This window comes from Juglans microcarpa x Juglans regia, chromosome 4D, assembly GCF_004785595.1.
Source record: "Juglans microcarpa x Juglans regia isolate MS1-56 chromosome 4D, Jm3101_v1.0, whole genome shotgun sequence".
In the NCBI taxonomy this organism is placed as follows: Eukaryota; Viridiplantae; Streptophyta; class Magnoliopsida; order Fagales; family Juglandaceae; genus Juglans; species Juglans microcarpa x Juglans regia.
The window spans coordinates 27,508,588-27,529,004 of record NC_054600.1 but is presented as its reverse complement, the minus strand read 5'-3'; the positions used below and the strand labels follow the sequence as shown (position 1 = coordinate 27,529,004).

The window sequence follows — 20,417 nt, the reverse complement described above, 5'->3', positions numbered from 1 at the left end:
ATTATTTAAGTTTTAGGTCATAAGGGTATAAGGGTAATTTTAACTTTTTTAACAGGTCATAACGAGTTGACCCGTTAGTGACTCGTTAAGCAATCGTGTCATAACGGGTCAACCTATTTTGACCCGTACCCGTTAACACTTAACCCTAACCCGCTTTTATCGTGTTGTGTTCGTATTGGGTTAATGGGTCGTGTAACATATTACCACCTTTATACAAAATAGTTGTTGGCAGCCTTCGATATCTCTTGATTACAAGACCAGACCTTGCATTTGCGATTAACAAGCTTTATAAGTATATGCACATACCAACAATCGACCGTTGGAGCTTTGTTAAATGTCTACTACGCTATCTGTGTGGAACTATTAATGAAGGCCTCCAAAAACATCGTCAGTCCCTATTGAATCTCCGTACTTTTTCAAATTATCTTCATTGTGACTTACCACTCAACTTACAAGCCTATTCAGACACAGATTGGGCACAGTGATGATTTTTCATCCACTAGTGCTCATGTCATCTATCTTGGTCACAATCTAGTATCCTGGAGTTCTAAGAAGCAGAAAACTGTTGTTAGATCTTCCACTGAAGCTGAATACAGGTCAATGGCTAATGCAGCTGCTGAGCTTAATTGGCTTTGTCATCTTCTAACTAATCTTGGCGTTCAACTACCTTGTTGTCCCATCTTATACTGTGACAATGTTGGTGCTACCCAACTCTGTTCCAATCCCGTGTGTTCACTCCAGAATGAAACATGTTGCCATTGATTTTCACTTCATTAGGGACCAAGTCCAAAATGGTGTCCTTCGTGTTGCTCATGTGTCTTCAGCAGATCAACGTGCTGATGCACTCACCAAACCTCTTCTCCATGCCCGCTTTTTTTTTTTTTTTTTTTTTTTTTTTTTTTTATCTCAAATCCAAGATTGGACTTCTATCTCGAGCTCCATCTTGAGGGGCATATAAGAGGATTGTAATAGATTATAATAGCCCGTTAGTTTCATTGTAATAGATTATAATAGCCCGTTAGTTTCTCTATGTTTGAATTCATTCAATATTGTTGTTTCTTAGATTTAGGAAACAGTTTCTAACTGCTCTATATTTTAGGATCTCAAACAAGTAATTGTTATCCCATATGTGTATTTAACTACTGCAAAATGTATAAGAAAACCCAATTGATTTCCTCAATTTGATACCTCTCATTTTTACACCTGTCAAATGATGAGCTGCCACCTAGGAGGTATAGGAAACTCCATTATACACTTGCATGATGAAAGAAATTTCACAACATCTTCCTCTCTTTCTCGACCTCCCCCCCCCCCTCACACCCTGTTGTTTGCTATTTCCCCTCACCCCAATCACGCACTTTCTCTCACACTCTAAAATACTCTCTCTCTCTCAAGCCGACGTTGCTGTTGTAGTTGCTATTGTTGTACTTGGGTTGACTGGTTGAGGGCCTTAATATTGGAAGCCATGAAATGAGCCATTTAAAACTTTATTTTTTTTTCTTCTCCTACTTCAAGAGTTCTTGATCAAAATCCTGTAAAGGTTAAACCGTCACTTAGTTTTTCTTCCCGATACCAGACTTCCTCTCTTATAGCATCTAGAAATAGTAGTTTTGAAAAAAGCAATTAAATTGAGAGAAAGGAGGAGAGAGTACTCAGAGTAGTCGATTATGGTTAGTGGAGGGAGCTGGGTAAGAAGATGAAAGACGAGATAGAGAGAGAAAAAATAAACAAGAAAGAGAAGAAAATAAGAAAATGAATTGAATGTAAACAACAAAAAATGAAAGCTTTTTAATTTCAGCTCTCTCTTCTCTCTGTTCTACATCTCTCATAAGAAGTAGACAATTTTCTAAAAATCATAAATTCCCAAATAAAAAGGTTTATAGTGTTCAACTCTCTTATATCTGTCTTTCTAGTTATTTATTGCAATTCTACAAGCAATATTTCGCTAATTGCTATTGGTTTGAATTTTCCCATAGTTTTATGCTAACAAGAAGCATCAAAACAATTCCTATTAAAATGTTTCACATCTTATTGTAGGGGCGTTGAAGAGAGAAAGGAAAGGAGAATGGGAGAGGAAATGGCTTCTAGGGAGAGGATAGGAAATCGACACTGGGGAAAAGGGAGAAAGGAGAGGAAATGTCTGCTTGGGAGAGAAAATTGGTACGGAAAAAGGAGAAATGAGAGGAAATACTGTGCGAGGGAGGGGAGAGAAATGATTTTTTTTTTCATGCATGAGGTGTAGAATCGAGTTTCCTACACCTCCTACATGGCAGCGCATCATTGGCAGGTGTAAAAATTTGAAAAGCACTCGTCTGGCTTGAGCTTTTTCCTTCTTGAATATATTGAAGAGAATACAAATATGCCATTTGGAGGTGCTTGCTTGAAGCTGACCATTTATATGCAATTATTAATTTATTAGCTCAAAGACCCACTTGAAAAAATTCGATTGCATGTTCGTAAGACTCCGTTTGAATGTTAAAATCATCTTATATTATTTATAAATAATAGTAAAAAAATAATGAATAACAGAGAAAAAATGGTGAATAATTTATAAATAATAATAAATAATAGTAAATAATCAGACTATTTCACTTACCAACACGGTCTAAAAAGGTGTCGATGTCATAGGTCGGTCTAGCACTAGGCCATTGCTCACTCTCTCCAATTGGTGTTGTATATTCAGTTTCACGTTAGAGTAATATTACATATAGTTATAAAGTACGCAAATGTCATACAGTACTTTAAAAAAAATAAGATCTATTATTAAAAAATTAGTTTTTTATATAAATTATATATTTATTCACTTTTTTAAAAATTATTATACAAAACTTACACACTCATAATCATAACTATTATTTCCATTCACGTTATTCTTTCAAGCCGTCTCGGTTGTTTGGCTATCTACCCATCATTTCATCTTTGTTGTCCCTTGCCTTAAAATATATTGGAGCCCAAAACAGACAATGGCAAATGCAAAAGAATTTAGACGCCATTGCCACAAAGATTCAGACATGGCTTCGCTTTCCAAGCTCCAGGGAAAATGTGCAAAGCATCTCGGGAATCACGATCTCGGGACTTCGTGATTGGATGATGGTGTGGCCTGTTGGGGTATTTGGGCTTGAAATAACATCGTGGGATCGTGTCATTCGAATTCGGTTGGTAAGAGAGATGTGGCCGTGTGGGGTATCTATAGCACTTAATTGGTAAGTCAACAATCACTGATTCACTTTTGTGGTGTTAATTTCCTTCAATGATTCGCACGGCATATTATCTAAGAGTTTTCTTATTGATCATTTTTGCATATTATATTTATTTATTTATTTTTATTTTTTAAATTAATTGAATAATTTTACTCATAATTCGTACATTATACATTTGATAAGAAAAAAATAAAATAAAAATTATATATAATACGAAAATGATGAATAAAATTTTTCTTTAAATATCTTCTTACTTTACTTGAACACTTTCTTTGAAAAGCTTAATTCTCACTCGTGTCAAATTTTTTGGGTTGCTTGAAATGGTTCCATTTCTCATTTTGAGGAAGCCCTTCACTCAAAAGATTGAGCCTGTTAACCTCTAGTCCCCCCTTCTTCTCTTCTCCATCTTGATCTTCTTCTATTATTGACTACACCAACATTTCCCTGCATGCCTTGAAAATGACTCACCCCTCGTTGCTCTTTTTTTAAAGCCATTTCTCACGCACAAGGATTTCTCCATATAAGTTGACATGAGTGAAATGATGATCAAATCACCCATTCTTGAATGGTCGAAGATGGATAATAGCATGTTCCTTCCCTTCCTTTCCTTCTTATATTCCAGTAGAGAAAAAAAAAAATCTCTTTACAAGCATGCTAGTAACATACATACCAAACAGACCGTGTGGAAAAATCTACTGCCACATCGAGTATACACACACACACATATATTTTGGTTATGAGTAATGTAGTCCCACAACATGCCTAAAATAAACGATGTATTTGCATGTCAACTTATAAATGGTATAACTCGTTCCAAAGCCACAATCAAAGGCATTCCAAATTGGCCTACACCAGGAGATAGTCCCTAAAGGGACGGGGCCATGGTCCCCCGAGTCCATCCCTGCTCATTGGATGATTAGACTTGCATAGAGATAAATGTAATATGCATCTTATTAATCATTAATATTATAGGAATGAAGGCTGATGAAGATTCTCATGTCATCTGGACCCCTATATGCATTTAGTATTTCATTTACCTCACTTCCAATTGCATCGTCCCTCCTTGAGCCTTTCTTCAATTTCGAGAAAAACTAATTCATTATATCATCCATTAAACATTTTATATTCTTTGTATATGACTTTTAAGGTATTATAGACCTTGATGAACGTTTAAATTATCAGAAGTTTTATGTTTTATACTCTAAAATATTACCAGAACTGGTATATTGTATCATCTAACTACTAAAAATGGCTACTTTTATACTATAATCAATTTACAACCTTTAAAAAAGGATGAAAAAGTAAGTGATCGTGATACATTCTTAATAGTTAAATATTGTAATATATCAGGCAGTGTGATTAAGTAAAGAATCGATTATAATAATTTGGAGTCCAATATGCAAAATACTGGTAACAAGTATATGACAATATGTATTTCAAATTATATTTTTCTTTATTTGGCAATACTTAGATGACAATGTGAGACGTATTGTACCGGCTAATCTCTTTTATGATATTCTTAAATTATTTTATTATTATTATTAATATATTATTTATTATTATTTTATTATTATTTATAAACTATTTCGCTAATATTATATGTTAAGTAATGCTAGACTGTTGCCCAACGTTCGGGGTGTGTTGTTTAGGCAAAATTTAATTTTTTTCTTTTGACTTTTCACATTTTTTTAATATTTTTTAATATTTTTAAAAAATAAAAATATATTAATAATCATTTCTTAATCAATAAATAAAATTTTTTAAAAAAATAATAAAAAGGCATACCAACAATATTCTTATATGTTTAGTATCTAATGGAGAAGTCAAACCTAACTACCAACCATACAAAAAGACGTAATAGCCTCCATCTTTCTCTGAAAATCGTAGCGTTTTTAACCAATATCATGCAATCAGGCGGGGGTACCACCGTCGCATAGTCTAGTTCCGTGCCCTAGTTCGTCACCACCAAACAGATTTCGTGTCCCCAACAGTCTCGGCGCGGTTTCTTCTAGAGCATATTCTTTTTTCTCTCAGTTAAGACCGGGGTTACGTTTAAGATTCTCTTCCGTTGAGCGACGCTCTTTCTCGTTCACCTGTCTGGGCTGCGAGCTCCATTTCACTTGCAATGGGAGTTCCGGCTTTCTATAGGTGGTTAGCGGAGAAGTACCCGTTTGTGGTGGTGGATGTGATCGAAGAAGAACCGGTCGTAATCGAGGGCGTTCAAATTCCGGTCGATACTAGTAAGCCGAACCCTAACAACATGGAATTCGACAATCTCTACCTCGACATGAACGGGATTATTCACCCTTGCTTTCACCCCGAGGACAGGGTACGAGTCAATACACAATTTCATTTATCTCGCCTCTAGTTTTAATGCTTTACAACGCGGTTAGGGATTTGTGGTTGATTTCGTGTATGGTTGTATTTTCCAGTATTTTTTTTTTATTTTTATTTTGCGGGAGTATGTCAAATTGTTTTAACCTTAGGTATTGTTGCGTTTATTGAATTGGTTAATGAATGCTGCTATTTGCGTAGCACACGTGCTCAGTGTTCACTAATTGCATAGAATGTGGCTGAGATAATTGTTATAGTAATCACCAAATGATAACTTTTGATGATGAGGAATCCCAGAGACCATGCAAATGCAACACGTCTTTTACCGGCAAAAAACCCAGTGCACTAAGTACTTGTTAACTGCAACTGAGTGTAACAAACGGGCATTTTTTGTGTACTTTTATTATGGTCGTTTCAGCGCTTATATATATATTTTATTAAGCTAGCGAGAGCTTAGTTGGTTGCATGTTTTATGGTCTTTTTAGAATGTTTATGTTGCAAATGTATGAAGAAATTGTGAACGTGCTTATACTTGGTGACGATTCCCTCCTATAATTAAGTACCTTGACTAAATGTGTTGACTAAATATTTCCCTGGGGGTTTAGGTTCCATGGATAAGTCCTAAGGGCTCTGTCGTGGGTGGATGTGTTTGCATTCCGTCGGATAAAGTGTTGGATCCTTGTAAAGGCATTTTGGAGAAACTTTGGTTCTTTTATGCTAGAGATGCCTTCTAGTCTAGTATTCTCTCACGTGAAGAAGGATGTTATATTAATCTTTTGAAGGCTTGTCTGTATCGACCAACATCAATGCTCTCTTGATTTTGTATGGAATAATGTCTTTCAATACGCTTTATAATTGTATACCATATTCTCCTGGCCTGTCATCCTTTTTTCTAAATGTATTTTAACCAATTATGCCTTTACTGTGTTTTATAATTTATGCAGCCTTCTCCAACAACTTACACGGAAGTATTTCAGTGTATGTTTGATTACATTGATAGGCTTTTTGTGATGGTGAGGCCTCGAAAGCTGCTATACATGGCCATTGGTGAGTATTGGAGTTAATTTTATTTTGTTACTGCAATGTGCTAGCCAATAAGTATCATATGTGCCGTTATAACTCTGATTATCTGGAAACTACTGGTAGATGGTGTTGCCCCAAGGGCTAAAATGAATCAACAGCGATCTAGGCGTTTTAGAGCGGCTAAAGATGCATCAGATGCGGTATGTGCTTTTATGCGTGGTAGGTGCCTCATCATGTGTGCATGCAAGGGCTTCTTAACTTGATTGTTTGTTACTAATCAATATAGTTTTCTTTTTGATAGGTAACTAACAGTATAGTTAAGAAGCCCTTGCATGCACACACGATGAGGCACCTAGCACGTATAACATGCTGTCACTCCCTTTCCCAATAATGGGCTTCTTAACTGTATCGTGCTCGATAACGTGCTGTCACTCCCTTTCCCAAGAAGAGGAAAAGCGCCAAAAAGAAATGAAAATGAGATAGAGAATAAGTGAGGTTTTCCAACTATTGATATTGATACCTTTTTTCTGCAGGCAGCTGAAGAAGCACGGCTAAGAGAGGAATTTGAGAGAGAGGGCAGAAAGCTTCCTCCTAAACAGGAGTCACAAGTTTTTGATTCTAATGTCATTACACCAGGAACTGAATTTATGGCTGTTCTATCAGTTGCACTGCAGTACTATATTCATCTCCGATTGAACAATGACCCTGGTTGGGAAAAAATCAAGGTATTTTACTTACCAAGCTACCTTGCCACTTTTGAGGTTATATTTTTGTTTCATTGTGGTTATAATGTTCTTGTTTGTGTGTCTTCCAATTATCAAGGAGCGTGTTAACTTCACTTTTTTATTTTAATTTTTTTTGGAAAGGTCATTCTCTCTGATGCCAATGTTCCTGGCGAAGGGGAACACAAGATTATGTCATATGTCCGCCTTCAAAGAAACCTCCCTGGTTATGACCCAAATACACGTCATTGCCTGTATGGTTTGGTACATATCTTCCTTTGACATATACGTTCACTTGTATTAGGAAAATTGGCTTGCTTTGTTTTTTTTTTTTGGCATTTGATAGATAGAATGTTACCCTGTTATTCTGTACTAACACTTGTTGCTCTCTATTAATTGGTGACATGATAGGATGCAGATCTGATAATGCTAGGTTTGGCTACCCACGAAATTCATTTTTCAATACTTCGAGAGGTTGGCATTCCACTATTTACATGAATTTACTTCTGCTTTTATGTTTATTTTCCTTTTTAATAAGCTATATTGGGTAGATTATTAAATGAAGAAATTGAGGGAAATCAGGACACTTCGGCTTCTTCTCTTTATGGTTGATTGTAGAACTATGGAGATGCTCGTTCATTAGAATCAATTGGTATTATATGCCTAGGCTTTCTCCCCATTTATAACAAACAATCAGTTTGTTTTTGGATGGTCCATTTCAGATTGTATTTACCCCTGGGCAACAAGACAAATGCTTCCTATGTGGCCAGATGGGTCATTTAGCAGCAAATTGTGAAGGGAAGGCAAAAAGGAAGTCTGGAGAATTTGATGAGAAAGGTGAAGGGGCTGTTGTTACTAAAAAACCATACCAGGTTTGATTTCGTTTTGTGGAAGACCTTGGCGATAGTCATTTGTGTATTAATAGAAATATTTTTTATATCATCATCACTAATATAGAACTATATATATCCTCTTGGCAGTTTCTCAACATTTGGACTCTTAGAGAATATTTGGAGCATGAAATGGCGATTCCTAACGCTCCATTCAAGATTGATCTTGAATGCATTGTAGATGATTTTATCTTCATGTGTTTCTTTGTTGGCAATGATTTCTTACCACATATGCCCACTTTAGAGATTCGCGAGGTTTGTTAAATAAGTGATTTATTTTGGAGGAAATTTTATAAAATATCCTATTCATATGGTTTAAAGTTTTAACTTCTTATTAAAAAAGGTTTGAATTGCCCTGCTTCGATGGGAAAAATGGCAAATTCCAATGTTTTGTAAAATTTCTTGTTATGATGAATTAAATAAATAGGCATGACTCTGGCCATTTTTAATCTCAGTAATTATGTGTAATCTCCACTCTAGCAATCCACAACAAAAATTATGCACATGCATACATATTGGAATTTGCAGGAAAGCTGTAATTGAATTTCCTTTTTGAATTCTCTAAGATTTATGCAAATGAATATCCACTACCCTGTTATTTTTATAGGGTGCGATTAACTTGCTGATGGCAATATACAAGAAGGAATTTAGGGCATTGGGTGGTTATTTGACTAATGGAAGCAAGGTATTTCATTGATTTTCTTCATATTAGCTTCTAGAAGTTTGTTCAGTTGCCAAATTGATTTCTCCCGTATTAATCTTCTTTATGGGCTGTATATCATTCTTGATGCTCACAGCCAAATTTGAGCCGGGTGGAGCATTTCATTCAGGCTGTTGGATCTTTCGAGGATAAGATATTCCAGAAAAGAGCTCGATTGCATCAGGTTTTCTCTGTTCTTGGATTGACAATTTGACATGGTTCTGGCTAACCTCATGATGTGATGTTCTCTTGATTGATGAGGATTGTAGTAAGTATAGTGATGATTTTTTTTTATAAGTAAGTATGGTGATGATTCTATCTATCAACTGCAGCTTCTTCATTTTATCCCTGACTCTTCCCACTACCTTGTGGATTCATTCAGTTCCACATGCATTCATGGCTGAAATAATAACTTGAAATAGAACTAAGGTGTCAAAGAATTGTTGAACTTATTACTTATATATATAAAAAATAATTGTCGAGCTTATGATGTAATAATATGTGCCTGTCAGGAAGCAGTGAGAAGGATATGATAAGCAGGGAGCTGAGGTATCACCTTATATGATGAGGCAGAATGGTGAAAAAGACGTGTGGCTGACCTTAATTAATGAAAAAAGATTGATGAGGCCAAACTCAATTTAGGTGGAATTAGTTTTGAGAGAGCGAGTCAAGTTCCCGATATTCTTGCCTTCTGATTCCTGACTACTTTTTTTGCTTGGCCCCTTTATGGGGAGTTCTGCATATCTCAGAATTTGTGTTATTGTTCAAACTGCTTCCATTTTAAAGCAATGCTTTTCTAAGAATATTATTTGGTCCAATACTGTGACGGTTGATTAGAGTATTGCTTTTTGCCATATGTTATTCCTATATAATGCCTTTATTTTTTTACAAAATAAAAAAAAAAAACAAATTTTTTGATAGGTTAAAAGATATTTTATTAATACTGAAATAGGCATAGCCCAAGTATAAAAAACTGAAATAATTGATGAATATTTTATCCTGCTTTCCTTTTTCAGCGGCAAGCTGAAAGAATAAAGCGTGAAAAGGGACGTGCTGTGAGAGGAGATGACGCACAGCCTCTAGTTCAACCCGAGTCTCTGGTGCCGATTGCTCGATATCATGGTTCTCGTCTTGCTTCTGGTCCTTCACCTTCACCCTATCAACAATCAGGATTTAATCACAGTTCAGAGAGCTCAATGTCTGCTAGAAAAGATTACCAACTTGGACAAGCCACTGCAGGGTTATCAGGGCTTGACATTAAAAGCAAGCAGGCTTGGGCCTCAGATGCTAGAGGGACTTCTACTCGGCCACAAAAAGTTGCACGTTTGTCTTCAGGGACCACTATTGGTGCCGCTATTGTTGAAGCTGAAAGTAGCTTTGAAATAGAAGTATGTTTTCCTGTTTCAGGAGAGGCACTTTAATGTAAATCTGACTCCATCAGCCATATGTTATGAGTAACTTTATATGGGTTTGGGTATGAGTCTTGCTGGCGAGGAGTTATAGTGCATCTTTATTGTATGGTCGTTTGTTTGTCATCTTTTTTTACCGTTATAAGATCTTAAATTGATGCTCATTGAGTCGTCATCTTTATTTTTCTTGCTTTTCAGGTAGATGAAAACAAAGAAGAATTGAAAGCAAAGCTGAAGGAGGTACTTCGCGAGAAATCTGATGTCTATAACTCTCACAAGCCAGAAGAGGACAAGGTTTGACAATAAGTTACCTTTGCGTATTGATTGTATCTGAATTTTGGCATCATACAAAGTTCAATTAACTTCTGCTTATTGCATGCTTTACCTTGAGTTGTTATATCTTTTGTGCTGTTTTATTAGGTTAGATTGGGAGAACCGGGGTGGAAAGAAAGATATTATGAAGAAAAGTTTTCTGCAAGAACTCCTGAGGAGCTTGATGCAATAAGAAGAGATGTTGTGAGTAAAATGAATTCAAGTGTTATCTAACATATATATATATTTTTTTATCAGTAAGTGTTATCTAACATATTAGCACTTGTATTTGGGAGAACTGTAGATTTATCTTGTATATTGGCACTTCTATCAGGTCTTGAGGTACACAGAAGGCCTGTGTTGGGTCATGCACTATTATTACGAAGGGGTTTGTTCTTGGCAGTGGTGAGTTTGTTTTCTCTTTTTCTTCTTAAATTCATACGGGAACAATATCAATTGTCAATTAGAATGCAGCTACAATCTTGTTACAGTCAGGCGGTACCTAGCTCTATTGGCTCAGTGGGGTTTAACAGGGTTGCTTTCCTAGGGATGCAGGTAGGGGTGCAATCACCCCTTCCTACATTTTTGCCCGATAGGGAAAAAAGGTGAATGAGTTCATCAAGGGACTGTATTATATGGTTAAGGTTCATTTTTAGACTACCAACTTGTAACGCCCCAATGGAAGGCCCAAACCACATGACCTATACTTCAAAAGGACTAGTCAATGATACAATTGGAGCCCCATTGGAATTTTATAAAGAGCAAGAATTTCTCCTTCCCAAGCAATGTGGGATCCCATTCAGCACCTACTCTTATTCTTATCCTATGAGGTATCGCACAACTTGATGTCCCAGGAACATGTATACATGAAACCAATTACTACAAACAAAGTAACAGCTGATGCAACTTGGCCTTGAATAACCTTTATTCAACTTAAAAGATCAATCTGTAAGGGCCTGGCCAGATGTTTAAGAGCTGTGGGGCTCGTTTGTCTTTTGTGCTGTGAATTATCTTTTTTATTATTTCTCTATATTTTATATGCTTCTTTGTTTTTGGTTCCTTGCACTGATTTTGAACAAATTTTGTTGTAGGTTTTATCCCTATCATTATGCGCCTTTTGCTTCTGATCTCAAGGATCTTGGTCAGTTGAATATAAACTTTGAGCTTGGCTCTCCGTTCAAACCATTCAATCAGCTTTTAGGAGTATTCCCTGCTGCAAGGTGCAGTATGCACACTTTCTATATTTGATTTTCTTTTCGCATTTTTGTATCCTGTTCATTTACTTGAGAGCAAGTTGTTATCCCTTTTCAGTTGCCATGCACTTCCTGAGCATTACAGGAAACTGATGACTGAGCCGGATTCACCTATCATTGATTTCTACCCGACTGGTATGCTTCTTGCATAAAATGTAATTATAGGTAATAAGAATTTCTCTCCCTTAAAATCACCGTGCTGTTTTCAGATTTTGAGGTGGATATGAATGGCAAACGGTATGCCTGGCAGGTGGGCTTCTGTTATAATCTGTTTTTCTAGGCAGGATGATGATGATGAGTAGGAGAGCCATTTTATCAATATTTTTGACACCTTTGCTTGCTTTTATTAAGGGTATTGCAAAATTGCCTTTTATCGATGAAGCTCGTCTTCTTACAGAAGTACAGAAAATTGAACATACATTGACGGTATGATGTTTGATATAAGCCAGTTTTATACTCTGGTACCTTGCTAGTTTTGTTTTCCTTGCCTCCCCTTTTTCTCACTTTTTTCCAGATATGACTTCAAATTTTAATTGGTTTCTGTATCATTTTGAAGGTGGAGGAGGTACGGAGAAATAGCATGATGTTCGACATGCTTTTTGTGAAATTGTGTCATCCTCTCTCTGTATGCATAAGTATTCTTGATGAGAAGTGTAAAAGGTTAACAGATGAAGAACGTGCTAAAATTAAGGAGAGAATTGAGCCTGAAAAAAGGTTTGTAGTAGTTTTTAATTGTTATCACTGAAATTTAATTTTTTCCAAGTAATCATTCCGTGCATTTGAGAATTCTCCTTATGGTTACCATCTACTTGATCTGGGTTGCAGAACTGCTGTCATTTTTTGTGCACAACATTTTGATGCAACTTCCATTCATGTTTCCCCAGTTTGTAGTTTGGTAATATCACAAAGAGGTTCTCGTCTTGAGAAAAATGGGGATACAAGATTTAGAAGTTATCTTTTTAAAGCCATGTATAAAAGAAATAAGGAAATCTTTTCCTTAAATCTTATTCTATTTTTTGTTGTTTTCCTACCAATTTATAATGTTCCATATTTTGGTTGTTTGATCATTTAAATTTCATTTTCCCCTCAAAAGCTTGTGACATTGTGGTCCCTGTATACCTCTTTATAAATATTTATTTTGTTAATCCATATGATGTCTGATTGGTTGTGATCGTGTGTGTGTGTGTTTGTGTGTATTCTGTTTTAGTGAATCTTACATTTCCATCTTAATCTTGTACTTTATAATGAATGCATAATGTCTTAACTTGCATTGCTTTTTGTGTTTCTTAAGCCAGATAACATGCCATCTTAGCTTTTTTTCTTGATAGGTAGAGATGCCATCTTAGTAAGATGGATTATATCTTATAAACCAGTATGTGCCACATTTGATGAAAAATTAATCGCACCTTTATGCTTTTCCATCTAAGTGATTTTTTATTTTTTTTATTTATTTATTTTTTATTTTTTTCTTTCTGATGGGACAAAACCTGAAAAACTTGATTCCACACTTTTTTTTTTTTTTTTAATGAGTAAAAATGTATTAATATCAATAGGCGTAACCAAGTACACTGGGTGTATACAAGAGAAAACACCTAGCCCATAATAAAGAGCCCCTAATGAACATCACCCAAGAGGGAGAAATTAGAAACCTATCCAATATACTCCAAGCCCGATTGGGACAAAACACGCCCCCCAAAAAAAAGCAAAGCAAGTTACTATAACTACCCCAACCCCTTGTTTCCCACAAGACTAACACTCCACTTGAATGATCCTATGAGGATGAAGGAAGACTTCATACTCCTGTCCTCCCTCTCTAGTCCTCCCTCGACTTGTACTACCTCTCTTTGCGTCGTAGTTGATTGCCCAAGTAAAGACGCTTTAACTCTCTACTCTTCTTAAATCTTGATTTTGTTTCAAGCAAGTGACCGAGTAGTGCTGTGAATTGGTTGTCAAATCCTCCACATGTAATCCCCACACACTGTTGTATCTCGTTAATCTTTTGCAAAACCCAATCCAATGATGAACCAGCTATATTGTTTATCGGAGGAAGAGATACTAGGGGGACAAAATCTTCCCCAAACAAAGCTCCTAACTGTACACCAATCCCTAAACATTCCTCCTTGCAAGTCACCAACGACAAACCCATATCCCCCCCCCCCCCAATCTCCTGCATTCAAATCCCTTACCTCCTCAACAACTCCATTGTTGTTGTCGCAAGATGTTTGAGTAGATACCAATGGTTCTCTCCGTCATGAGTGGTGAGCCATGGTTACCATTGGCGGTTCTAGGTTGGCGGCAAGTCTCTGCAGTACATCAAGTTCCTTCACCTCTGGCGTGGGTACCGTCATTTCATCGATGAGAACATTGACCGGAGGTGTGCCACCCCCCGATGACCCTTCCTGTGCAACTTCAACAGACCCTTCATATATAATTGAAGAAGTTAAAATCAGTTTTAACCGTTTTAGCCATTTATTTAGCCTAATTCTTGTTAGTGGATGCCTTGACCATCCCTTAGTAATTGGAAGACGCAACTTCTCTTTTATGACCTGCGTTATGGATTACAACTTTTTATGTTGACTTTTCTTTTACCACACATTGTCTTCCCTTTTGGAGAAACCGAGCCTGTATTTAGGAAGCCCTCACTCCCCCTCTTACCAAAAGAAAAGCAGAAGAAAAAGGTCTAAAGTTTATTCACATAGCATGCCTAAATTGTTCTCATAGGAGTCAACATTTGTTTTTGGCAATTTATAATTATAATTCTTCTGCCGAAGGCTAATTGATTATTGTGATTTTCTATATTTCATATGTTGTCAGAACCTCTGTGGTTTGTTAATAAGTATATTGCATCCTTGGTTGCTCATGTCACGGTTTTTTTTTTGGATGGGGGCCACCCTGGTCCAGCCCCTCACCCTAGGGGTGGGCAGCGGGGCCCTGCACCTCGTTGCCCCGCCCCGCCCCGCCCCATCCCCGCATCTTATATATTTTATCATATAAATATATATTTATACTATACATATTTATAAATATTTATTATTTGTACTATATATAAATATAGTAATATGTATTAAGTAAATTTTTACTTAATATTTTGTGCAAGTTGTAGTGTAGTAGGGTAACCCTTTTATAGATTGTCAAGGCAATACAAGAGTCTCACATTGCTTAAGTGTGGGATTTGTATTGTGAAGGCAATGTATTAAGTAGAACTTTTACTTAATATTTTGTGTAAGTTGTAGTGTAGTAGGGTAACCATTTTATAGATTGTCAAGGCAATACAAAAGTCTCACATTGCTTAAGTGTGAGACTTGTATTGTGAAGACAATCTATAAAAGAGTCAACCTACTACACTACAACTTAGAGCATTGGCATTGAATTAGCCAAATGCCTTTTCATCTTCAAATTTAGCAAATATCATCCATATTTGCTCCACATTGAATTAGCAAAATTGTTTTCATCCAAACTATAAGCTACAGTAAAACTATTCTTCTTTTCAAATATGAAAAGAATTATAGCAAGTCTAAAAGTATTTTTTGAGATTATTATATTATAGATAAGAGATTTTTATTTATATGAGATTTTATCATCTATATACATATGAGATTATTATATTATAGATTGTTAGATTTTGAAAATGAAAATGAATATGATTGTTGGAGATTGAAGATTATAAAAATAAAATATAAATTAATTAAAAAAATATAAATAATAAAAAATAATAAAATTTTATTATTATAGATAGTGTGATGACTAATCCAATGTAGACTTCAAGTTTTGAATGATTAGCTAAAAGTAAAAAAGTTACATATTAGTCAAAATTTGAATAATAGGATGGCCAATCCAATGCTAATGCTCTTACACAAAATATGCACTAGCAAATTTAAAAGCTACATTTTTAAATTATAGTCATATTTACAAATTAAATTTACAATTTAGGTCCAAAAATATGAGGCTCACCTCACATGGTGGGGGAGAGTTGGGCCCTTAGGCTTGGCCCCGCCCTCTGCTTAGATGTTGGGGGGCTGATTGGCCCCCATGATCGTCCGCCCAAACCATCGCCCAAAACCAACCAAAAAAAAAAAAAAAAATCCAAAATTCAAAACCAAACTTTGAGAGAGAGAGAGAGATACCTGGGGTTGGGAGGCCGAGGGAGACGACAAGAGGGGGATAGAGAGACAACGACGGACGGTGGGGGTTTTGGTGAGAGGAAGAGAGAGGAAAGAGAGAGACGCCGCGGGGGACATAAAGACTTAAACAAAACTTAATGTAAAACGATGACGTTTTGGGGAGTTCTGTCCAAAATGATGTTGTTTTATTAAAAAAATTATTTTTTTAATATATATATATATGTGTGCGTGTGTGTAACTGGGCCGGGCAGACAGGGTAAACCCCAGGCAGGCCTGGGCCCAGCCCTGTCCCCTAGCAGTCCCTAGCGTGTAGGCATCTGCTTGCACGCCCCTGTATGTGGCCAGGTTCCCCGCCGCCCATCCCTACCCCAACTTTATTAATAAATCCTCACTTTTGGTGGAGGAATACCTTTTACAAGAAAAACTTGGTTACAAAAAACCCAAAACCAAGCTTAAAAAAACTATGACCTGTACACTATACTAGTTTAAAACGGTAATTGTTTTTACAGGCTTAAGCAAAAGTCTATTGCAGTTACAAGCAAGGCAAACTAATTGGAAAAAATGGTTATCTAAATTGTGGTGGTCCCAATGAATCCATCAGGTAATCCCCCAAAGCGAAATTAGGTAGCTGAGTAACCTACTAACCAAAGAGTAAGTAGCGAAAACCCCTACTGCACCTTCTTTCGCCAGTTGATCTGCAACAAAATTCCCTCTCTAAAAGTATAGGAAAGGATTAAACTTGCCAAAATAAGAGAATATCATCCCAGATTCCCAAATACTATAGTACTGCCATGGTGGATAAAGTGAATGAAGTGACCAGTGAACAATGAAGGCTTATCTCACTGCTTATTTCTTGGTTTATGTTGCAAATAATTGAAACGGGTCCAGTCTGCTGCGCACTTCAATTTATGTTTCCAGACTATTATCTGATTTATTTAGGGCTAAATGCAGTGGTGGAATGAATGGTTATTTATCCCCATGTGCCGGAGAACCTCGCCCACCTATTTTCAGGTCTCCTGTGATAGGGATGGAAGATATTATCGACAACCAAGTCATGTAAGCTTTTTGAGCACTGTTTTTTATTGAATTGATGTATCTTGACTCTCCTCATTTTTGTTTCTTATTCATTCCTTGCTGTTCAGATGTGCTATATATCAACTCCCAGATGTGCATGAGCATGTCACCCGACCGCCTGCGGGGGTTAAATTCCCAAAGAAGGTATGTGGTTGCTAGTGAGGCTTGTTGCACTTCAGTTAAAGAGTCCTTTTCCACTAGATTTTTCTCCTTTCTCATGAACTATGGTTTGGGATATCTAATTTTATTGTAAAGATAGAGAACAATTAGAGTCTCACAAGCTGAATTTTATCTCACATAGGCTTGCATTAAGGATCAGCATTAAGTTCACATCTCTTCACGATCCTACTCTTTGATGGGACAAAGCAGAAATCTAATTTGAGCGGAATTTGGAGTGAGATGACCCAAAACCTAAAAGTGAAAATATGGATGGCGGGATAGTAGAATTTACTGGTCAATATATACTCAAAAGCAATGACTATCTATATGTTAGATCAAAATTTATAAGGATGAGTGACTTATCAAAATAATAGGAGTTTAGAAAGGATGAGTGTATTGTAGAGGATACGACAAAGATTGAGAACAAGGTGGATTTAGTGGAGAAGTACATTAAGATTTGTGATATCCCATTCTAGTAAGTGATAAGAATAGGTGGTGTATGAGGGATCCCACATTGCTTGGGAAAGAGAAGTTCTTGTTCTTTATAATATTCCAATGGAGTCCAATGTATTATTGACTAGTCCTTTTGGAGTATAGGTCATGTGGCTTGGACTTTCTGTTCGGGGCGTTACAAATGGTATCAGAGTCTATCTCAACTAGAAATGGAGGACTTGAGGCGTGCCACCTATGACGGACTGGCCCGGCGAGGATCTTAGGATTATTATTATTATTATTATTATTTTAAAATTATTTTTTTAATTTTTAATTTTTTTAATTTTTTATGACGGGAGAACCACCCCACAACAGTCACACATGGAACCTAAACTCCCGGGGAGACTAGCATAGCAACTCTCACTTAAATCGCGGTTTGATCCCAGGGAGAATTGAACCTATGACATGAGGACGCCCATGCACACAAGTTTGCCCTTACCACTTGGGCTACCCACGGGTGGGTGAGGATGTTAGGAATATAAGGGGGAATATTATGATACCCCATCCTAACAAGTGGTTAAGGTAGGTGGTGTGTGAGATCCAAATTGCTTGGGAAGGAGTTCTTGTTCTTTATAATATTCTAATGAGACTCCAATTGTATCATTGACTAGTCTTTTTGGAGCATATAGGCTATGTGGTTTGGGCCCTCCATTGGGGCGTTACAAGATATTTTGAGAATAAAATATATGTGAAGTCCAAGGAAAACTATTTACGATTGCTATTGAACTAACTATGGTTGATGATACAAAATGTTCGGTTGTTTAGTGGCACAATGTTCATAAAATGAGCAATAGCCAAAATGGGAGGTTAAGATGAATGATAAAATAAGATAGGAATATTTTCACCCTTTCTAATATGGGGGGTTTAAGATGACTGGAAAAATAATATGGGAATATTTTCATCCTTTATAAAGTTGAGTGGCTCGATTCGCAAGAAGATCAGGTAATGCCGAAAGTGATTTAATTTGAGTTTTTTGTTCATGTGGATACTGTTAGAAAGTGAGGTCTGTATCTGGCAAAAGACTGGATCGTTCTATCTTGGGTTTTGGATTAATTTTCCAATAATATTATATTCTTCTCCATATTATATTCTTCTCCTATCTGGCGTTCACTAAGGGAAGTTTTTCCGTTAAACAGCTATCATGCAATTATATATATATATATATATATATATATACATATTTGAAATTTTAGATATTAACACGGCTGTTATGTAAAAGCTTGATAAGATGGTTAAGCAGGGTGTGGCTTTTTAACATGGCTTTTCTTACAGACTGTGAATTTGGGGGATCTAAAACCTGAACCAGTTCTGTGGCATGAAGATTCTGGAAGGAAGCCTTGGGAGAATGGAAGGTATTCCATGATCATGTATCATTTTGATTGATGCACATTACATTTAAGACTAGACTTGTCGAAGATTATTTTCTTTTATCATTTCGTTCTATTTGAATGTGGTTGATTTGGCTTTTCCTTTCAGGCAAAATCCCTCGGGAACCATTTCTGGCCGGCAGCTTGGGCAGGCAGCTCATCGACTAGTTGTTAATAGCTTACAAGTGAAGGCAGATCCTAATGGATATGACAATAAAATGCACACCCAGCCACCATCTTACACTGTGCCTCCTTATCGGCCGCCTATGGCTTCCTACCAAAATGATAGGTTTCATGATCAGGCATATAACAGAATGCCCCAACCAAGATCATTTCACCTTCCTCGAGGACATCGCCAATCTTCAAATTCCACTGCCGGTCCAGGTTACCATGAGGATGGGTACAATCCACCTTATGTCTCACCAGCGTCCCGCTATCCTAACAATAGGTCTCATTCTCAAAACTTCTACGAAAGAAATAACCGACCAGTTATGCACGGTATAGGAGAGTATTCGAGGAATGTAAACTATCAGTCAGGGTATCATCAGAATGGAGGAGGACCCATGTATGCTAGGGGACAAATGGCACAAAGTCCAAATGGAGTCCGTGCTCATCCTTACCAAGGTGATCACAACAGTTATCGTCAGAACTACCAACTGCCGCCTGGAGGTTCTAGTCATCAGCAATGGGGCAATTGGGTTCCAAGGAACAGCCAGGGCATTCCCAGGGGGTACGGTGGCCCTCAACAACTAGGCAACCAATATTCTGTATTAGAAAGAAGATCAAATAAGCGCCCACCTCCACCACCAGCGCCTGGCTATGGGCACTAGTAGAATTATTTTACCAGTCACCCTGACTTGTCCTGTGCTGTCCTTGACAATAAAAATGGACGATATTCACTTTTTTATTTGTTGTGTTGTAACATTAAATTATTTTTTCCCCCTTCTCTCTGTAGTTCCATTATTTCAGTTTAAATAGAAAGGTAAAAAAAAAATTCCAGGAAAAACGCTGCGAGTATACTTGTGGAACATTCTGAACTTTTTATTTTATTTTATTATTATGATCTTTTTCACTTTTTTATCTGTATCCAGGCGTAGAGAATGAATCAATGATGCAGGTCTCAGCCTTTTATAAGCATCGAGACATTATCAGTTGGACAAGTTCAGTATAATTAGTGTTTATTAGCGCGAGAGTTATACTAAATATTATATGTTTTGCATTTCCATTATATCGTGCTGACGTGTTATCCATAAACTATTATATATAGAGAAATATTACTATTTCGCCTGAGTTTGTACCTCACTTTGACTGCTCGTATTTAATTTGTTTTTTAGTTTTTTTTTTTTTACTTAAAGTTTAAG

The 20,417-nt window shown here is 36.6% G+C and overlaps 1 protein-coding gene across 4 annotated transcripts; it reads left to right on the top strand.

The window, feature by feature from the left end:
- Positions 1-5,146: 5,146 nt before the first annotated feature.
- LOC121259690 (5'-3' exoribonuclease 3-like) lies at positions 5,147-20,121 on the top strand. Of its 4 annotated transcripts, XM_041161395.1 has the most exons (24): positions 5,147-5,529; positions 6,479-6,581; positions 6,681-6,757; positions 7,091-7,282; positions 7,424-7,543; positions 7,691-7,753; positions 8,002-8,151; positions 8,260-8,424; positions 8,777-8,854; positions 8,967-9,053; positions 9,886-10,009; positions 10,109-10,257; positions 10,477-10,572; positions 10,699-10,794; positions 10,925-10,995; positions 11,682-11,810; positions 11,902-11,978; positions 12,053-12,093; positions 12,195-12,269; positions 12,400-12,557; positions 16,904-17,020; positions 17,107-17,182; positions 18,962-19,041; positions 19,166-20,121. In XM_041161395.1, exons 1-24 carry the CDS (start codon positions 5,326-5,328, stop codon positions 19,884-19,886), a joined length of 3,249 nt encoding a protein of 1,082 aa, XP_041017329.1. In that variant the 5' UTR covers positions 5,147-5,325; the 3' UTR covers positions 19,887-20,121. The 4 variants fall into 4 exon arrangements, with proteins under 4 accessions (XP_041017329.1, XP_041017328.1, XP_041017327.1 ...); XM_041161394.1 differs by having other exon boundaries at positions 9,886-10,257; positions 16,916-17,020; XM_041161393.1 differs by having other exon boundaries at positions 9,886-10,257.
- The last annotated feature ends 296 nt before the right edge of the window (positions 20,122-20,417 follow it).